At 44.4% G+C, this 19,276-nt stretch overlaps 1 protein-coding gene across 1 annotated transcript; it reads left to right on the top strand.

The window, feature by feature from the left end:
- The first annotated feature begins 17,885 nt into the window (after window positions 1-17,885).
- Window positions 17,886-19,177, top strand: LOC104605526 (thioredoxin H2-1-like). The gene is made up of 3 exons (XM_010270327.3): window positions 17,886-18,069; window positions 18,545-18,667; window positions 18,806-19,177. Exons 1-3 carry the CDS (start codon window positions 17,977-17,979, stop codon window positions 18,941-18,943), a joined length of 354 nt encoding a protein of 117 aa, XP_010268629.1. The 5' UTR covers window positions 17,886-17,976; the 3' UTR covers window positions 18,944-19,177.
- The last annotated feature ends 99 nt before the right edge of the window (window positions 19,178-19,276 follow it).

A 19,276-nucleotide genomic window follows, 5' to 3' on the forward strand; every position in this document is an offset into this window, starting at 1 on the left:
AGAGGGTCCTTCGCAAGGAACTCACCACCATGGTATGAGAAGCAGCTCGGGCACCGAGCTGACCAGGAGTGAGATCAGCCCAATCTGAGACCTCCTCCGGGTATGCAGCCTCCTTACTCTTCTGAAGGCTGCTGCACTAGGGGTTTAGAATGCTTTGACCCTCCTAACTCCCCGAGCTGGATACCGACATCTCTATCGCATGGGTGTACTCCTCGGAAGCTTCAGCGGTGACTTCAGTAGGACGAGCTTCGGCTGTAGCCTCTGCAGGGCGAGCCTCATCAACAGCTTCAATGTTATCCCCGGCAGCAGTCTCGGCAGGATTAGGGGTGGGCTCTACCGCCACCTCGGGCCCCTGAGGCACCATGTCTCCCTCCAAGTCGATGACAGGTTGAGCACCAGGAAGCTCGGGCTCTGGAGCCGGGGCCTGTGGAGGCTGAGCCTTGGTAGAGGCCTGCGAGGACTCGATACGCGCCTTCTTGGTGACGCGCTTCTTCCTCTTCATCTGGCGGAAGAGCCTCTGACTCTCTATCTTTTCCGCCTCCATGGGACCTGAAGTGAAGCTCGGATTTAGTAACCCTGAAGTAAGTATGCGAACAAAAAAGCCAAAGTAAAGACAAACCTACCCGGACTCAAGCTGGCCTGGACGAGCTTCTCCTCGGCTGTGAAGTCCTTGTAATTCAACCCGAGCTGAGCCCATGACTGAAGTGACTTCTTGGTCTTCCCATCAAGGATAACACCGGGGTCTTGAACGGCCACCCTCCAGTCAGTGGGGAAAGGCCACCCCGTGCTGCTCTGAACTACGAAGTAGTCCCGCTTCCAGGCCGGGACTTTACTCGGGAGCTTGTGCATCAATTTAAAACTCGGGCGGGGAGATAGATAATAAGCCCATCTGTGCATGGGGAGAGTGCCCGAAGCGCTCTTCTTTATTGCCAAGATAAAATAGAGGATATCTAGGTCAATGGAGAAGGCGCGGTCGAAGCAGAGGGAAATGGTCCCAACCACATTCCGTATGAAATTCGGGTGAAGCTGGTCCAAGGTAATGTTAAAGTGCACCAGCACCTCAACAATCAGGGGGTGAAGAGGGAGACGGAGTCTGGCGACCAGTTGCTCCCTGAAGACCACGATCTCATCGGTACCGTGCTCCCATGGAAAACTGCCGGTAGAAAGGCTATAAGAGTACTCTTTAGGAAGGTGGAACCTCTGTATGAGATTCTGAAGTCTCTCCAGAGTCATGGTGGAAGGGCCGAACTGATCTGGCACCCGACCTTGGTGGGAGGTGGATGCCAGATGACCCAAAGCCACCCGTACATCGGACGACTGGGCGGCAGGAGAGCCACCCTGAAACGAGGTACCCACCTCAGGCTCGTCGATAAGGGTATCTACACTAGAAGACATGAAAGCACAAAAGGAAAGAAAGTTTAGAAAAGAAAAGGAAGCTCGGGGACTCACCGCAGAAAATGCGAACCGAACTGGGGAAATAACTGAACTAGAAAACCCAAGCTAGGAATCTCATACGCGAGCTCAATACTGACGCTGAAGACTTTATGGTGAAGAAACGACCAAGGGTCCCCCACTATTTATAGCCACCTTATCCGGGCATTAACGGTCAAGATTGAGATGAACCAACAGCTCTCAAAGAAACCGGTTACAGGCACCTCGAGGTGAAATTAGTTTAGCGCATTTTTTGGCGTCCGTGAAGTCCAAATTGCGTAATGTTTGCGCGTAAACCGAACACGACCCAGGTTTCTTTTGATCGAGCCGGGCACTGGACTGGTCCAGCTAGGTGAAGCGCACGACGGAGTGGCATGAGTACCGAAGCCAAATCCACCCGGCGCGTCATAAACTCCCCGCACAAGGTCAACACCGCCAGCACAGGGAGTGGGGGGCAATTGATGGAGGGTGATTTGGCCCGACCTTGTAGCATGGGTACACGTGGGCATGACCTTGCTCAAGCGATGACTCAACGTGACAGCACAACAAGCGCAACCGCAACTCAGTGGGAAGGGCTCATCGAGTTTAGTCTGGCAACTCGGCGGGTTAGGCTACTTGCCGAGAGTCGCTTGGCTTACACCTCCTTTCCAAGGCTGAGGCACTCCGAGCTACCTCCGAACTCGGGGCCCCCTGACCTTTCCTAATGCCTGAGCTCCTCCAAGTGGATTTTAGGCCACTCCCAAACAGGAACACCCCGATCCGCCTCTAGATACCCCGAGGTAGAGACACCTCGGGCCAGACAGCTCAATGTAGCTTGCCACAGGCAACTCGCCACTTGTAGGGTAGCTCGCAGAAGAGCAGTTCGGCAAATCACAGGAAGGCCTCCTGCCCGACCACCGTACCTAACAAACCTAGAGACTGCAACCACGTCTCTCGTCAGGCAGTGTGTGCCCGCCACCTTTAGAAGGTGTCCTACATCTGACAGATAGGTACCCTGTAATGACGGCCCCGCGCGTGCCACCTCAGCCCTGGCTGTAACGGCTGTGGCAGGACGACAATGGCAGTTATACCTGCCCTGTCAAAGGTAGGTGGGCCTGATTCGACAGAGTTCTGTTATAAGTAGCCCAATTCCAAAGGACAGAGGTAATTTTTCTGATACTCGTGCTATCTGCACTCTTAGATTTCTTCCTCTTTTTGCATCTTTCACAGAACTCTAACTTAAGCGTCGGAGTATTCCCGCCGGGCAAGCCCCCGGGAATACCTCATCTTCTCCATCTCAGGTACCTTTCAGGAGCCACGCAAGTGGCAGCTAGGAGTGACCGGATTGTGCACCATCACTAAGTATTCATCCTTCTTTGGAAAAAAAAAAAGGTGTTTAAAATTATCATATCATAAGCAACTATAAATTTTAATTTTGCACCTTATTGATTTCTCTCCCCAAACCTAAATCCCCCAATGCACCATATCATATCCTACATTTTTTTTCTTTTTCATGCTCATTTAAGTCTCCTCTTATAAAATCTTCAATTCATTTTGAATTTCTTGGGTTAATCCTTTTAATTTTTCCTAAAATTATCTTTTATAGGTTTCCCTACCTTTTCTTTCAAGCCAAATACAGCCTTAATGTTTTCTTCGAAACTCACTTGAGGTGCATAATCATTAATTATGTTAATGATTTCTTCACTTGAAACAAGTCTAAGTAATTAAATTTATTCTATTCCTAGTTCTTTTAACATTTATAATTTCATTTTTTTTCATTCTTATCTACTATTATCGCTACATCATTTCTATTATTTACCTATGTAATTTGTAGTCATCAATTTCTTGAACTCTTTTACCCTTCCTTTTAAGTTTTTGGAGGCATCCAATGTTAATCTTTCTCTTCTTCATAGTGTTCACTAATCCCATGGTTTTTTTGTTAATGTTTCTACATTCAAATGGCCAAAAGGAATTATTTCTTAGATTAGATTTTTTATCCACCCTCATCTAGGCCGATGTAGGAACCCTTGCCTATTTGACATCACAGGCGAGTATTATTGTGACAAGTCATTCACAAGGACAATCTTAGAATACCCTTACCCACTTAACACTACACTCAAGTTAAGGTGTAGTGTGTAATTTTCAAAGAATACAATAGCATGAGCATGAAAATGCAAATTAAAATTCATATTCATGAGAGTTTGCCAAAAATTTTAATATTAGTTGGCAACATGACACAACCCTTCTCCTTCATTTGGGTTTGAAACCAACAATGTAAGATAAGCTCACACTGGCTAGGGTTGTTAATAATGAAAACTAAACCAACCAAGCTAACTAAACCAGCCAAATCCAACCCGAGCTAGTTGGTTTCCGAAGGTTGCTAGTCAATTTCGGTTGATAAATTTGAACAACTTAACTAGTCAATTTAGTTGCATTTCTCATATTTGAAAACTGCAACTAACCTAAACCAAACGAACTATGGTTAATTTAGTTTAATATAGATTATTAAGGGTGTACTCATGTGCTTTCTTATAGTTTACATGTTACAAATACCTTTATGCATTACTCTTAAAGTTGGAAAGTCATACAGTAAAATGAAAGTGTAAGAGGATGGCATCACAAAAGTACATAGATTTGGTCAACCCAAGACTAAACCCGGGTCAAACTAATCCACTTCAATAATAAATCAAAGTTCAAGTATAGGTTACTCCAGCATGAGTCAAAATATCCTATAATAGAAATAAACAAGTGATTTAAATAAATGGACAAGAATATTTTACAATAAAGGATAAAATAGGAATTAACAATTAACGAGAAAATTCTAGAAAGAGATTTAATCACATGTTTTAAATGTATAAAAGGAACCCTCCAAAATAAAAGGGCAAAAAGGAAAAAATGCAATAACTCATGAAACTTCTAGAATGTGCATCCAAAACTTATAAATAGGAGCTTCTTACCCATTTTAAGAGACTTTTCGGAACTCATCATCCACGCTTTAGCTCTCATCTCTTCCCTTTCCTTCCACCTTAGTCTTTTCCAATGTTCCATGTAGCCATCCACCATTCCTCTCTCTTATCTTCAGAATTCTAACTCTAGTGAACTACATTTACCAAGCTAATGCATCGTTGTAGGGTATGTAGTTCGGGCATCCAACCACTTCTTTTTCCCTTCCTTTCCCCTTTCTAGTCTCATAACTTGAATTACTTCCTCAAATTTTAGAGTATAGACCACCACCATGACCACCGCCTTACAGAAAGAGGGAAACTTAGTCCTTTGGGCCTAAATTTAGGGTATAGATTCAGCTTATAAATAGCTAGACACTAGAATGTTAGATAGTATTTGACTCAAACAACAATTACCAAATTGGAAAAGGAAATTGGCAAAGAAAATTAGCCTTGACCTCTTCTCTTTAATCATCCCCCAAACCAACCAAACTGACCCATCATGATTGGGCTAGTTTCACTCATGGTCAATTGGTTTCAATTCCCTATTCACCAACCCGACCAGGTTGGATTGGCCAAAATACTTGCAACTAAACTGACCCAACCCATGTACACACGTAATACTAACATAGTCGTATTACTTTGCATATACACATACTATGTATAATTCTTCTATCATTTTTCAATGTTCCTAAGTGTATCCCTGTAGTCCGCACTTAACATAGACTATTAAAATATCTATCTGAATATTATTTTTGATATTTTCTAAGCTTCTCTAATACATTATAAAGATAAAAATAAACAAATCTAAACAACAAAAATGAAACTAAAAAGCAAACGCAAAACATAGACAATTAGCCTCATAGCAAAAAAAAAAAAGGAAAATTTCCACTTTAGTACTTCAACTTTGGGGGTAGTGTTACGTTAGTACCCGAACTTTCAAACGTGTCACTGTAGTATTCAAACTTTCAAAAAGTGTCAAAGTATCATGTAAAAGAATAAAAATGACCTTAATCTATCATCTAATTTTCATATGTCGTGCTTACCAGTATTTAACTACGCATCTCTGCGCTTCTTTTTTGTTTCATTTTGCCCGCAATACATGATTAACAACTTCGTTTCCTCTTAAAACTTAAAAGCAGATAGTTGAAGATACGTATGAATTCTTTACCAATAGGCAACTGGTTTCTATATTCTTGGCTCCCAACTATTGTGGAAAATTCAACAAGACAGGTGGGTGCACTAATGAACGTGGATTCAAGACTACTTTGCTCTTTTCATATTCAAGAGGCTCAAGCCCAAGAGACGAGAAAAGAATGACTTTGTTGCTGAATTCACAAACACAACAATGAATACAGGAATCAGATGATGTTCCTAGCCATCAGCCTAAGGAACATCGAGCACGACAGCCTCGATGAGAGACCCCAACTTGCACTCAGAACCAGAAAGTGAAGCGGAAGAAGAAGAAGATCGGGAGAAGTCGATGGACAAGGAAGACATCTTACCGAACTTCGGAAGTTAGGACCGCGGAACTAAAGAAAACACCAAGCAACCAAAAACTACTTCTCGACGAGCTTCGCAAGTGTTTCCTTCGCAAATGACAAAGGGGAAATGTTCTTCCCCCTTTTTATAGAACTCCCACTTATCCAAATCAAGGGAAGATCAAAGATGTGGATCAGTCTCCGCCCTTTGACAGCTCGGGAAGACAAAACGACGCCATTGACCTTCGCATGCATGTAACCTCGGGAAAGCAAAATGTTGCTTCCGTCAGCATGACACAAGCATCGAACTGGCCAGCCTACTCAGAAACCAGTTTAATCCCAAGGTCCTACGCTCAGAGGGTAGGCTCAACCAACTTCAGACTTGAGTTCCTCAGCCAAGAACCGAAGAACTCTTCCATGCCACACCGCGGCTGAGCACTACCCTCCTCGACTTTGGAATTAGGGGAGTGGTGTTAGGGTTATGGTTGAGCTAGCCCTGAGTGTCGTGTGTCGCCTACGTGGCCACCTCATCACCTCGGCCATGTCGATGCCACATCACCTCCATGGCCCGTCTTATCACATCAGCCACATCGACACCACGTCAAGTGGATAAGCGTGATCAAGACAGGAGAACATCATATGGATGAGGACAAATCTGCTGGGGATTAGGTCTTATCCCAAAGAGCTCGGCAGGCAAACCCCATCCCGACAACCCCAGAAGACTCATCCGACAAGGACAGAAATATTTGGCTATAAAAAGGTACCTCCCTCTCAAGGTAAGGGATCCAACTTTCTACTTCCACACTGTTACTCTGCTTAGACCAGCACAGTTCTCTAACTACTTGGCCCGACCACCAACCTTTCTTAACTAACTTAAGCGTCGGAGTACCTACCTAGGGATAACTCCTTGGGCCTTTGACCACTTTCTTGGTTTCAGATCTTGAAGTGTAAATTCGTCCTTCCACCTCGGCTCTGCCCAGTTGGTACGATTATCTGACTATGACTTCGATTCAAGAACCACCTCAGATCGAGTAGCATCAGATTGGCACCGTCTGTGGGGATAGCACAAAAAGTCATTCCTAAGCTTCTTTCCACACGATCAAGAAAGATGCCAAGAAATGTTTTGGAACAATCAACAGGCCAATCCCCATCTCAGGGATCCCGCTCTCACGGAAGTCCTCCGTCACGAGAATCTGAACAACCCCAGCCTCAGACTGCAGTCAACCCCACCCAATTTCAAGCGATGCAACAAAAGGTCGGCCAGGTCTTGGATATGATACAGACGTTGTGTTCTACACCACAACCTCCTCAAACCGTCCCACCCCTTGCCCCGACGCTTAATGTGGCTGATCCTCACCCTGAGGACCCTAAAAGGCACCGATCAGATAAGGACAAGGTGTGGTCTAAACAAGAAAGGCAGACATCAAGAAGATCAAGCTCCTCAGCCCAGTCCCATGGACATGACGACCATAGAAAATCGCACCAAACCACCCATGTACCCACCAAAGAAAGGCTCGACAAATGGACATCGCACCAGCAGGTCTCCATTGCCGAGTCCAGTTCCGTCAAAGAATGTCCAGTGGTCCTCAAGAAGGAGAAGATCACACCTGTGGTACAGATCACAGGGACGCGGAGATCCGGGAACTCCGACAGTGCCTGGCTGAGTTGGAGTGCAACCAAGTTCAAAGAAGCGTAGCGCCTCCTATGGTGCAACCAGTAGAGCCAAACAACCAACCCGCCAAGGAGGCGCCCTTCATACAAGACATCATGGATGAGCTCCCACCAACCGGATGGTTAGCACCGCAGTTCAAAAGGTACGATGGGTCCATGAACCCCGACGATCACATCAACGCCTTTAAAACCCAAATGATGTTGCATGGACTATCCGAAGGCTTCATGTGTAAAGCTTTCGTGGAGACCCTCAAAGGAGTAGAATTGACGTGGTACTCTTCCCTTCCCCCACTCTCTATCTACTCTTGGGAGCAATTGGAGAACCAATTTTTGGCACATTTCATAGCTAGCCAAAAGCACTGGAAGACTTTAGCAAGCCTCATGCAAGTGTAGAAGAGGAAGGGGTCAGAGAATACCTGGCGAGATTCAACGCTGAGGCCCTATAAGTCCAAATGTTGAACCAGTTAGTGGCTGTCACAGCCATCCAGTATGGTCTGCCTCCCTCTCTATTCAACTTCTTCATCTCGAAGAACCCTCCAAAGTCCATAGCCGCACTAATGACCCATGCTCAAAAGTACATCAACGCGGAAGAGGCACAGACATAGATGAGAGAGGAGGAAGAATGACTAGATAAGCATAGGCATAGACGAGGAACGCAAGACATAAAGGGCAGACCGGGGTAACAAGAGGCAGCACCGTCGACCAGATCAGAGGCCAAGGACTCTGATTGCATTGATTGCATTCTGGTCTGAAATTCTGATGCAAATTCATGACAGCAAGTACGTCAGGTGGCCCAAGAGGATGAAAACCTAGAGCAACAAGAGCAACCGGGACAAGTATTGTGAGTTCCATCGAGACCATGGCCACGAGAATGATAACTGTCATGACCTGAAGCACCACCTCGAGCACCTAATCAGGCGTGACTACCTTGGGGGCTTCATTAACATAAAAGAAGACAGGTCGAAGGAGGAACCGCACCCCATACCCCCAAGCTGAGCTCCCCTAGTCGGAGTCACTGTTGTGATCTCAGGAAGGATGGCCTCTAGAGGGAAGAGCAACTCGGGCCGAAAGGCATATGTGCGGCTGCTCGAGACTGATGAAAGGGAGCATAAGAGAAGGTGAGAGGACCCGATCACCTTCATTGACAACGATCTTAGGGGGTCCAAACCCCATATGACAATGCCCTGGTGATCACAACCAAGAGAGCCAACTTCGAAGTTCGGCGCAACCTAGTAGACATAGGGAGCTCAACCGACATCTTATTCGAAGATGCCTTTGAACAGCTCGGCATCAACAAGGGCCACCTCACTCCAGTCAACACTCCCCTGATGGATTTCTCCGGGGAGTCGCTCATGCCCAAGGGGAAGATCTCACTACCCTTATTGATCGGAGATGGTGAGATAACCTCCACGGTGATGGTGGACTTCATCGTTGTCCACTGTCTCTCATCCTACAATGCCATCCTCAACCAACCGACCTTGAATGCTCTGTGGACCTCTGTCTCCACATTCCATCTCTCCATGAAATTCACAACCCCATACGGAGTGGGAGTGGCACGTGGAGACCAGAGGGCAGAGCGGAAATTCTACCTGACATCTTGCGAGGAAAGCGCCCAGCCGCAGAAACACTAACGACAGAAAGCATAGATATGCAAGATGAATTGAAGATGTAGTGCGGCCAACCTATTGAAGACCTCATCCAGGTGCCGCTCTCTAAAGAAGATCACAAGAAGACTATCCAGGTTGGATCTCTCCTGGATGGTCGTCATCGGGAAGACCTAGTGCAAGTGCTGAGGAACCATGCCGACGTGTTCGCTTAGTTAGCAATGGATATGTTGGGAATTGACCCCAAGGTCATCACCCACTACTTAAACACCGACCCGCACTACTGACTCATCAAGCAGAAGAAGAGGAGCTTCACAGTAGAACGGTGGCAGGTGATCAACGAGGAGGTTCAGAAACTGCTTGACGTTGTCTTCATCCGGGAAGTAAAGTACCCAGACTGGCGAGCCAACGAGGTAATGGTGAAGAAAGCCAACATGTAGTGGAGAATCTGCGTTGACTTCACTAACCTAAACAAGGTTTGTCCCAAGGATAGCTTCCCCTTGCCGAGGATCAACCAACTCATCAACACAATGGTGGGGCATGAACTCCTGAGCTTCATGGATGCGTTCTCGGGCTATAATCAAATTTAAATGCATTTGGACGACCAGGAGAAGACCGCTTTCATCACCGACCGTGGACTTTATTGCTACAAGGATTTGCCATTCGACTCCAAGAATGTCACAATGTTGAAGCTTATATAGATGACATGCTAGTGAAAAACAAGAAGGCCGAGCATCACCTAGCCAACCTAAAAGAAGTCTTAGGCACCCTTAGGAAGTATAGAATGAAGCTAAACCCGAATAAATGTGCTTTTAGGGTTGGCTCCGGCAAATTCCTGGGGTTCATGGTTAGGTAGCGAGGAATTGAAGCCAATCCAAAGAAGATCCAAGCCCTCCTCAACATGCAGTCACCCCGAACCTATAAATAAGTGTAGCGCCTCACAAGATGGGTAGCTGCCCTCAGTAGGTTCATGTCTAAATTTGTGGACCGATGCCTACCCTTCTTCAAGGCCCTGAAAAGGATGAAAGACTTCCAATGGACCGAGGAATGTAAACAATCATTCCAGGAACTAAAGAGATACCTAAGCTCACCACCTCTCCTCACAAAGCTGAGTCCTAGGGACGAGCTGCTACTCTACCTCTCGGCCGGAGATGAGGTGGTCAGCTTGGTACTAGTCAAGGAGGAAGACCGGGTACAAAGGTCGATCTACTATACCTGCAAAGTTATCAACGGCACAGAAACTCGGTACACAAACCTAGGGAAGGTAGCCCTGGCCCTAGTCACCTCGGCAAGAAAGCTTAGACCATACTTCCAAGCCTATAGTGTCCGAGTGCTTACCGACCAACCTCTCAAGCAAGTGCTACAGAGACCGGAAGCATCCGACCACCTAGTCAAGTGGAGTGTGGAGCTGAGCGAGTTCGACATTGACTATGCACCTTGGCCCACCATCAAGGCCTAAGCCTTGGCCGACTTTCTTGTGGAATGCACCTTCACAACACAAGACCCGCCCCAGCACCGTAGATGTGGACTCTTCATGTGGACGGCTCATCCAACAAACAATGTAGTGGGGTCGGCCTCATCCTCCTCAGCCTAGACAACATGGTATTAGAGCACGCCCTCAGGTTCGACTTCAAGGCCTCCAACAACGAAGCTAAGTACGAAGCTCTAATCATTGGACTTCGACTTGCCCTAGACCTCAGTGCTCAGGGAGTCGAAGCCTTCAATGACTCTTAACTGGTAGCAAACCAGATCCATGGCCAATTCGAGACGCGAACTTTGACCATGGCGAGTTACCTGCAAAGGGTGCAAGAGCTCATCCAACAGCTTGACCACTTTACTATACAGCAAATCCCTCAAGCCGAAAACATCCGAGCTAATGCACTCTCGAAGCTAGCTAGCTCGCCATAGACCAACCTTGACTAAATAGTGCGGACGGACACGTTGGCCCAGCCCAACATTGCACCAACGACCTTCCTCATCCTTCCTTTCCAGCAAGGTCCATCATGGATGGGCCCAATAGTGCAATACCTACAAGATGACATGCTACCAGAAAACCGAGCCAAAGCCAAGAGACTTGCACACAGGTCAGCCAGATATTGCCTCATCTAGGGACATCTCTACCACCAGCCACATACTCTCCCCTACCTAAGGTATCTCCCCTCTTCTAAGGTCGACTGTGTCCTCAAGGAGATACACGATGGTATCTACGGAGATCATCCCAGCACCCGAACTCTAGCTCACAAGGCACTCCAACAAGTTTACTTCTAGCCGACCAAGAAGCAAGATGCATCCCAACTCATCAGAAAGTGTGATCGCTCTCAAAAGCATTCCAATCTTCATCACCAGCCAGCGGTCCCCCTGAAGCCAAAAACCAGCCCGTGGCCCTTTGCACATTGAGGAATGGACATCCTCGAACCTTTCCCCATCACAGTTGGGCAAAAAAGGTTAATCCTAATTGCAGTGGACTACTTTACCAAGTGGGTGAAAGTCGAGGCCCTAGCACACATTACCACACAGAATGCCCGAAATTTCTTCTGGCAAGGTATTGTCTGTCGGTTTGGCATTCCTTGGGTTCTCATCACCAAAAATGGCACACAATTCACTAACCGGAAGTTCAAAGCCTTCTGCACTGATCTGAAGATCGACCACCGGACCACAGCCGTACACTAACCTTAGAGCAATGGATAGACCGAAGTGACCAATTGAACCCTACTGCACGGCCTGAAAACTAGACTTGACCAGGCCAAGGGACAGTGAGTCAAGGAGTTTCCTAGTATCCTCTAGGCGTATAGGTCCACACCGCAGACAATTACCAAAGAGACACCCTTCAGCCTAGCCTATGGGGCGGAAGCTATGATCCCCATGGAAATAGGCTCACTAACTCTCCAGATCGAGTTCTACGACAATGAGCAAAACAACAAAGACCTCCGCACAGAGCTCGACCTATAGAAGAAGCACACGAGCGAGCATACCTCAAGATGGTAGTGCACTAGCAAAGAATGGCCAAATACTATGAATCCAAAGTCCAAAGAAGAGAGTTCAAGACCGGTGACCTAGTTCCTCACAAAGTCATAGTACACGTGTAGAGTCGCTAAAGTACTCAGACCTGGTACCTACATGTTGGAAGACCACGACTAGAAGCCCGCACCGAGGAGCTAGAATACCAAGAACCTAAGAATGTACTACCAATGATTCTGCATCAATAAAGATAACTTTTCTTGCACTTAGTTGTTCAACACATATTGCACAGCATGCACCGCACAACACACACTGCCTAGCATACCACACAATGCATGCCATGCAACACAAATCGTCCAACCGAACTCTCAACGGCTGGAACGCCCGCACATTGACTCGGCCGACCTATAACGGCCAGAGCCTGCAACGCATAGCCACATGCTAGTTTGGCAACGCATAACCGACCAATTCAATTGGTTCGACTATTAACGACCAGAGCCCAAAGCGGGGAAGAATGCCCCTGCCTCTAAGGTCAGAGGGCGGTCACCAAACTCCACACACCCTAGTGACAAATCATCATATCAAAGCTAGCTGAGGAATGGCAAGCCCACAAAGAGCAGAAAGCTCCCCGAGACCAAGTGCAACTAATCATCCTGCAAGAGATGAGAGCTCGGAATGCATTTCAGCTAGGAAAGCCGAAGACCGAAGATCTCAGCTACCCCGGACCTTGGCCAAGATAAGACCGAGGCCTACAACTTAGTTCAGAAAAGTAAAAGAAAAAGGCAAAGGACACGACAAGCTCAGAACCAAAAATTGTCTTTTCCATTAATCGTCAAAAAATTTGTACAAAGATAAAGGCTTGGCATACCGAGCCATTTACATCATCAACAAAAAAAGGAAAAGATACACATCAAAAGAGCAAAATAAAGAACAGGGCAGCAGCAATAGTGGTTAGTGAATGCTTCAGTCCTCGGTGGGGTGCTCCTCAGCCACTTTGGGCACGTCGACGGCAACAGTATTATCCTCGACTCTGGTGTCAGGATCATAAGGGCCCATGCTCTGAACGGCCTCGGAAATGTCAGGGAATTGGCGCAAGACCCTGTCCCAGCAAAGGAAGAACCCCGTCTCCCAGGAGCGTGCGGCAAAGTCACCCATCTCATTCTGATACTCCTTGGAGCCCTTAAACAGAGCAACTACCTCCTCCTTCGCTCAGGCCTCCCTCTCGTCGGCCTCCTTCCTTAGCCTCTCCTATGCCTCCTTCAGCTTGGTGATGCGCCCCTTTAGCTTGCGGACAGTCTCGAACCGCTCATCGATGCCACGCTTCAGCTCAACATTCTCAGCTTCTAGCACAGTCGACCGCACACCAACCTCAACCTCAGCTAACTAATCCCTCAGGCGTTCAACCTCGACGTGAATAGACTCGTACAGGCATCGCACTAACCGGAGAAGGTCAATCACCGCGATCACCGAGCAAGCATTCTACAAAAAGAAACCAAGTATCAGAATAGAAACATTAACTGACCAAAGCAGAATAACCAGCACAATCAAGGACTTGAACACGTCGAATTCTACCATATTAATTCTACCATATTAATTTATCCTTAAATCCAATGGTTAATATTGTAATTTATCCTTAAATCCAATGCCTAAACGAGTTAGGCATCAGCTACACCGGCAGTACCTAGTACCACTTGAACACGTCAACCAGCCCCTCGTATAATGGGAACCTTAGCCCGGCCATTAGGTTGTGCTCATACACACAGAGCTTGTCCAAATGAGCACTCGTGGGCCTCTCACCGATCCTCGGGCACCTAAGTTCATATTCTACGGGGATGCAATACAGAGCCCAGATTCAAGCCATATCCCCAGGAGTCAAACAGCACGGCGTGGTCCCAAATTGGCAACCAGCCCGCAATGGAAGGGCAGCTTCCTCCCTAGCCGACGACTCAACCTCAGTTCATTGGCCTTAGCCTCCCACTCAGCGACCTACACAGGGTCGAACGCCTCAAAGTCTTCAGCCTCAGCCCCATGGCCATCAGCCTAAGGAACATCGAGCATGGAAGCCTCGACTCAGACTCAGAACCAGAAAGTGAAGCGGAAGAAGAGGAAGCGGAAGAAGAAGAAGATCGGGAGAAGTCCGTCGACGAGGAAGACATCTTACTGAACTTCGAAAGTTAGGACCGTGGAACTGAAGCAAACACCGGGTAATCGAATACTACTTCTCGCTGAGCTTCGCAAATGACAAAGGGGAAATGCTCTTCCCCCCTTTTTATAGGACTCCCAACGATCCAGATCAAGGGAAGATCAATGGCGTGGATCAAACGCCGCCCTCTAACAGCTCGAGAAGACGAAACAATGCCATTGACCTTCGTATGAGTAACCTCGGGAAAGCGAAACACCGCTTCTGTCAGCATGGCGCTAGCTTCAAACCAGCCGGTCCGCTCAGAAACCTGTCAATCCCAAGGTCCTCCACTCAGAGGGCACACTCAACCAACTTCAGACTCGAGTTCCTCAACCAAGAACCGAAGAGCTCTTCCATGTCACACCACGACCGAGCACTACACTCCTCAACTTTGAAACTAGGAGAGTGGTGTTTGGGTTATGGTTGATCTGGCCCGAGTGCCACGTGTCACCTCCGTGGCCGCCTCATCACCTTAACCACATCAACGCCACGTGACCTCCGCGGCCCACCTTATCACCTCGGCCACGCCAACACCACAACATGCGGATAAGCGCGACCAAGACAGGAGAATGTCGTACGGATGAGGACAATTCCACTGGGGATTAGGTCTTATCCCAAAGACCTTGGCGAGCAACCCTATCCCGACAACCCCGCCAACACCATTCTCTAACTACTTGGCTCAACCACCCACCTTTCTCGACTAACTTGAGCGTCAGAGTACCTACCCGGGGATAACTTTCTTGGTTTCAGATCTTGAAGTGTTGCTTCGTCCTTCCACCTCGACTTTGCCCAATTAGCAGTATTATCTGACTACGACCTCAATTCAAGAACCACCTTGAATCGAGCAGCATCAGTTCCCCATGATTGACAAGGGAGATATTACTAATACATGCTCGTAGTGCCCTATAGGTATGGATGTGAGAACAGTTTGTGGGTATGAGATCCAAATTCTTTCAATGCACACTAAAATTTTCTGTGGCATGTGTAGGGCCTATAGGAAGCCGATTTGAACCCTCCCTCCCCACTAGGACTGCAATCGAACCAAGCTCTAATCAAATAATTTGGGCTTGAGTTTGATTAGGCTCGATTTGAGTTTAATTCTAATTGATCTCGAATCAAGTTCGAGCCTCGAGGTAAATTTGATTAGTTATATGAACTCGAGCTCAATTAATAAAATGCTCATCTCGAAAGCTTGTGAACCTTACTCAATTAATACATACATACATATAGAATGTAAAAATATATTTTATAATATATATTTTTATGTATTTCATATATAATATAAGAATATATTATATATTATAAAAATTTTATTATATATAATATAAAAATATATCCATTTTCAAGCTTTTAAATCAAACTCAAACTCATCGAATATTTTAATCGAACCAAACACGAACCAAAAAATATAATTTGAATCAAACTTGAACTTGAATTCAAACCTAATAGTATTTTTATTGAACCAAGCCAAAATATGCCAAAATCCGACTCGGCTCAGCTCGATTGCACCCCTACTCCCTACTCCCACATTTACCTACACACGGGGCAAATTCCTTCTTCCATCCATTTTCATTAAACTCAAAAATCACCTTCCATTAAAATTATTCATTGGTCAAAAATCAACCCCAATCTGAACCGAAAGTTAAAATGGTTGTTGTTACGTTGGGAAGTTGCCTTTCAAGCCTCTCCATTCCTTTCTTCTTTTCTTTCTTTGGACCACTGCCTTGCCTTAGCTTGCTTTATATCTCGAGCCGGCCAGAAAGTTATTCCTCGCTAAATTGTTTAATTGGGGCCCATTATTTTGGTAGACAGGAATATTATGCCATTAATTTGTAGGTTTCATCTTTTTCGTTTTTCATTTTATCGTTTATATATGCTGGATGACTATTTTCATCTTTAGCAAAGTTATATGTGATCGATTTTCTCTTTTTTGGCTGTCTAGTACGCTGGAAAAAGTTCATGGGGAGAATCTTTTTTTTATATGAAAAAGAAGAAAGAAACACGTAACAAAGAGCAAGATATGAAGATGATATTGAAGGCTGATTCCAATGGCGACCTCTCATGTCATTTGCCATGTAAACTTTAAAGGGGTCAAGGTTGTGGTCATGCGTCTCTAAGCACTTTGTTAAATATAAGAAATTAATTTCACTAAATACAAGGATAGAGTTGTCAATTTACGTCATGAGATGAGATGGTACTGGTGGTTCGAATTCTACCATATTAATTTATCCTTAAATCCAATGGTTAATATTGTAATCATATGAATCAATATATATATATATATATATATATATATATATATATATATATATATATATCATGGTTTCTCGGATCATTTTTCTTAAGGCTTAGTTTGGAAGGAGTACAAATGCAAATATGTACACTGCAAAACCTTATATTTAATTTGTATTATTTTATATGAATTTGCACTGTATATATTTGCATTTGTACTCTTTCCAAACTGAGAATAATATAAAATACAAGGTTTTGCATTCTATACATTTGCATTTGTATTCTTACCAAACGAAACATAAGACTCAGTTTGGAATGAGTACAAATACATATAAAATAATATAAAATACATGGTTTTACGCTCTTGTACTCTTTCCAAATGGAGCCTAAGTCTCATCAGTTTCATTTTTTTGTGGTATAAATCTGAACTGGATACATATTATGCATTTATTTATTTGTGTTGTAGTTATGATTTGCACTCCCAGTTGATGTAAAAGTTATATTTTTTTGTCTCATTTTCATTCACCAGCAATGCAAATTTTATTTTTCAAAAAGTTATACAAAGTTTGCACCACCTTCCTCTTACCTCAATTCTCTCTCTAATATAAAATAGGGCCACATCACCTTGCTTCTTACCTCACTCTAAAACAAATAATCCTTTTCCTATCTCCATTCTCTTTTATATAAGGTGGAGAATACATTATTTTAATTTATTTCTATGACTGTATTTCAACAACAAATGAGACAATATCATATATGAAGCAAAAGAAAGTAAAATTTTACACTTAGCCTACTTACAGTCACATGCATTTGTACTAGTGAAAATAAAACCTGTACAATAAACAAACTAAGGCCCCGTTTGGTTTGCAGGAATAGGGGTCTGGAATCAGAATCGGAATGGGCTATTCTAATTCTAACTGTTTGGTTGGGTGGAATTGGAATCCCATTCCCATTCCTGCTGGAATGGCATTCTCCCATTTGAGGAAATGGCCATTTTCAGCTTCTTCCTTGAAAACGAAATCTCATTCCTGCTGATTCCAATCTAACTGTGAACCAAATGAACCCTAAGCCTTCTAAAAGTGTATTATAAGTTTATAACATGGAAAAATCTATGATGCCCAAAAGACTTGATTACTCTTCCTTATAGCTTTTACGTGGAATCTTCTCATGCATGGTGTGGCCCCAACTGCAACCTTTCTTTTCTCTTCCTTCCTTCTTCTTTATTGAATGTAGAATTTGATGTCTCATAATCGTAATTTGTGTGGGAATAATAATAATAATAATAAGGTGTTCACCCCTCCATTTGGAGTTATAATAAAAGAAAAAGAAAAGAAAAGAAAAGAAAAAAAAAAAAAGTAGTCATCGGCATGAAAGAATCGTCTATATAAAGGGGCGGGAGCATAAGCGTTTGGGCAAGAACAAACAAGTTTTCTGGCTAGCTCTGTCATCTGCGCTTTAGAAACTACTGTTATTTGTTGTTACTACTTAGACTGAAAATGAGCTCCGTACAAATACCAGCAGGTGGAAAGCTCTACAACTTCTACGATGAAAGCACAGTTCAACCAATCTTACACAATAAAGACAAAATGGTACCCTTAGATGTTACATTTTTGCTGCTTGATTTAATTTATAATTATAGTATCGGAGATTATTTGTTCGTCTTTTGTTATTAGCTTTTGCCGTTTTGCTTAGATTCTAAAACACAGAGGCAGAGGTTTTTGAAGAAGTAGGTTCTGGAATGAATCCTCATGATCATATCGGCTTAATTTGTTTGGGCTTGGGTTCCTGCTTCCTTTATTAACTTAATTCTTGAACCAAACATAGTATAATTGTTTCAAGACTTGGATCGATATGCTGTTCATGAATCAGGGTAGGGTGATAGATGTAGGTAGTCTTTTGGTTGTATTATTCTTTAAGGAAATAAGTTGTCCAACAGCAAAACCACCAGATAAGTCTGGAGGCGAGCAAGAATTAATGGGGTTTTTTTATTTAATCTGCATATTGATATTGATGATTAGCTTTTGTTGCTTGACTGCACTCACTGACCAATGAATTGTGTTTCAGGTGCTGGCTTTCTTCAGCGATCCACAAGACATAGACTCCTTTTACTACGAGCAGTATGTGAAAAGGCTTGCAGCACAATACCTTAGTGTGGTCTTTATCAAGATCGACGGAAAATCCCTCAAGGTCTGATTTTAGTTTTAGCTAGTGTTGAATCTAAATCTTCATCTATCTCATCTCAGTAAATAAATAAACTCGATATTCCTCAGCTGTGGTTTTTTCTGTATCAGTTACTAATTAAATTGAAAACCTGATGGCTCGCAGAATATTGCTAAAACGTGGAAGGTGAACGAGTTCCCTACCTCCGTTCTGATCGAAAAGGGGGATCCTAAGGGCACTATTGTCGGCAGAAGAGAAGGCGATCTGCTTAAATTGCTGGGGAAAAAGCATGAGCAGAAGTAGTGCCTCTGTTGTCACTATGTAGAACGATGACGCGCGCTATTAATTTCCAGAGCTATTCATGATTTAGTTGTTTAGGGTTGAAGTTTTAATTTCAATATAAAATATATATATATAAAATTATAATAGCTCTGGAAATATATAAATATCTATAGTAAGGTTTATGTACTGTTTGGAAGATGTAATAGTCAATCTTGATTGTCTAATAATATGCTTTATGTATAATTTCTTCTACAATATTATCATTAATTAATTGCTTGTTCCGTACTCGAACAGCCCATGTCCATCCGCCATCACCATTTCAAACACCAAGCATCAACCAATTAAGGGTGGGGC

The sequence above is a fragment of the Nelumbo nucifera genome, chromosome 1 (genome assembly GCF_055504915.1).
Source record: "Nelumbo nucifera cultivar China Antique chromosome 1, China Antique-T2T, whole genome shotgun sequence".
Taxonomy (NCBI): domain Eukaryota; kingdom Viridiplantae; phylum Streptophyta; class Magnoliopsida; order Proteales; family Nelumbonaceae; genus Nelumbo; species Nelumbo nucifera.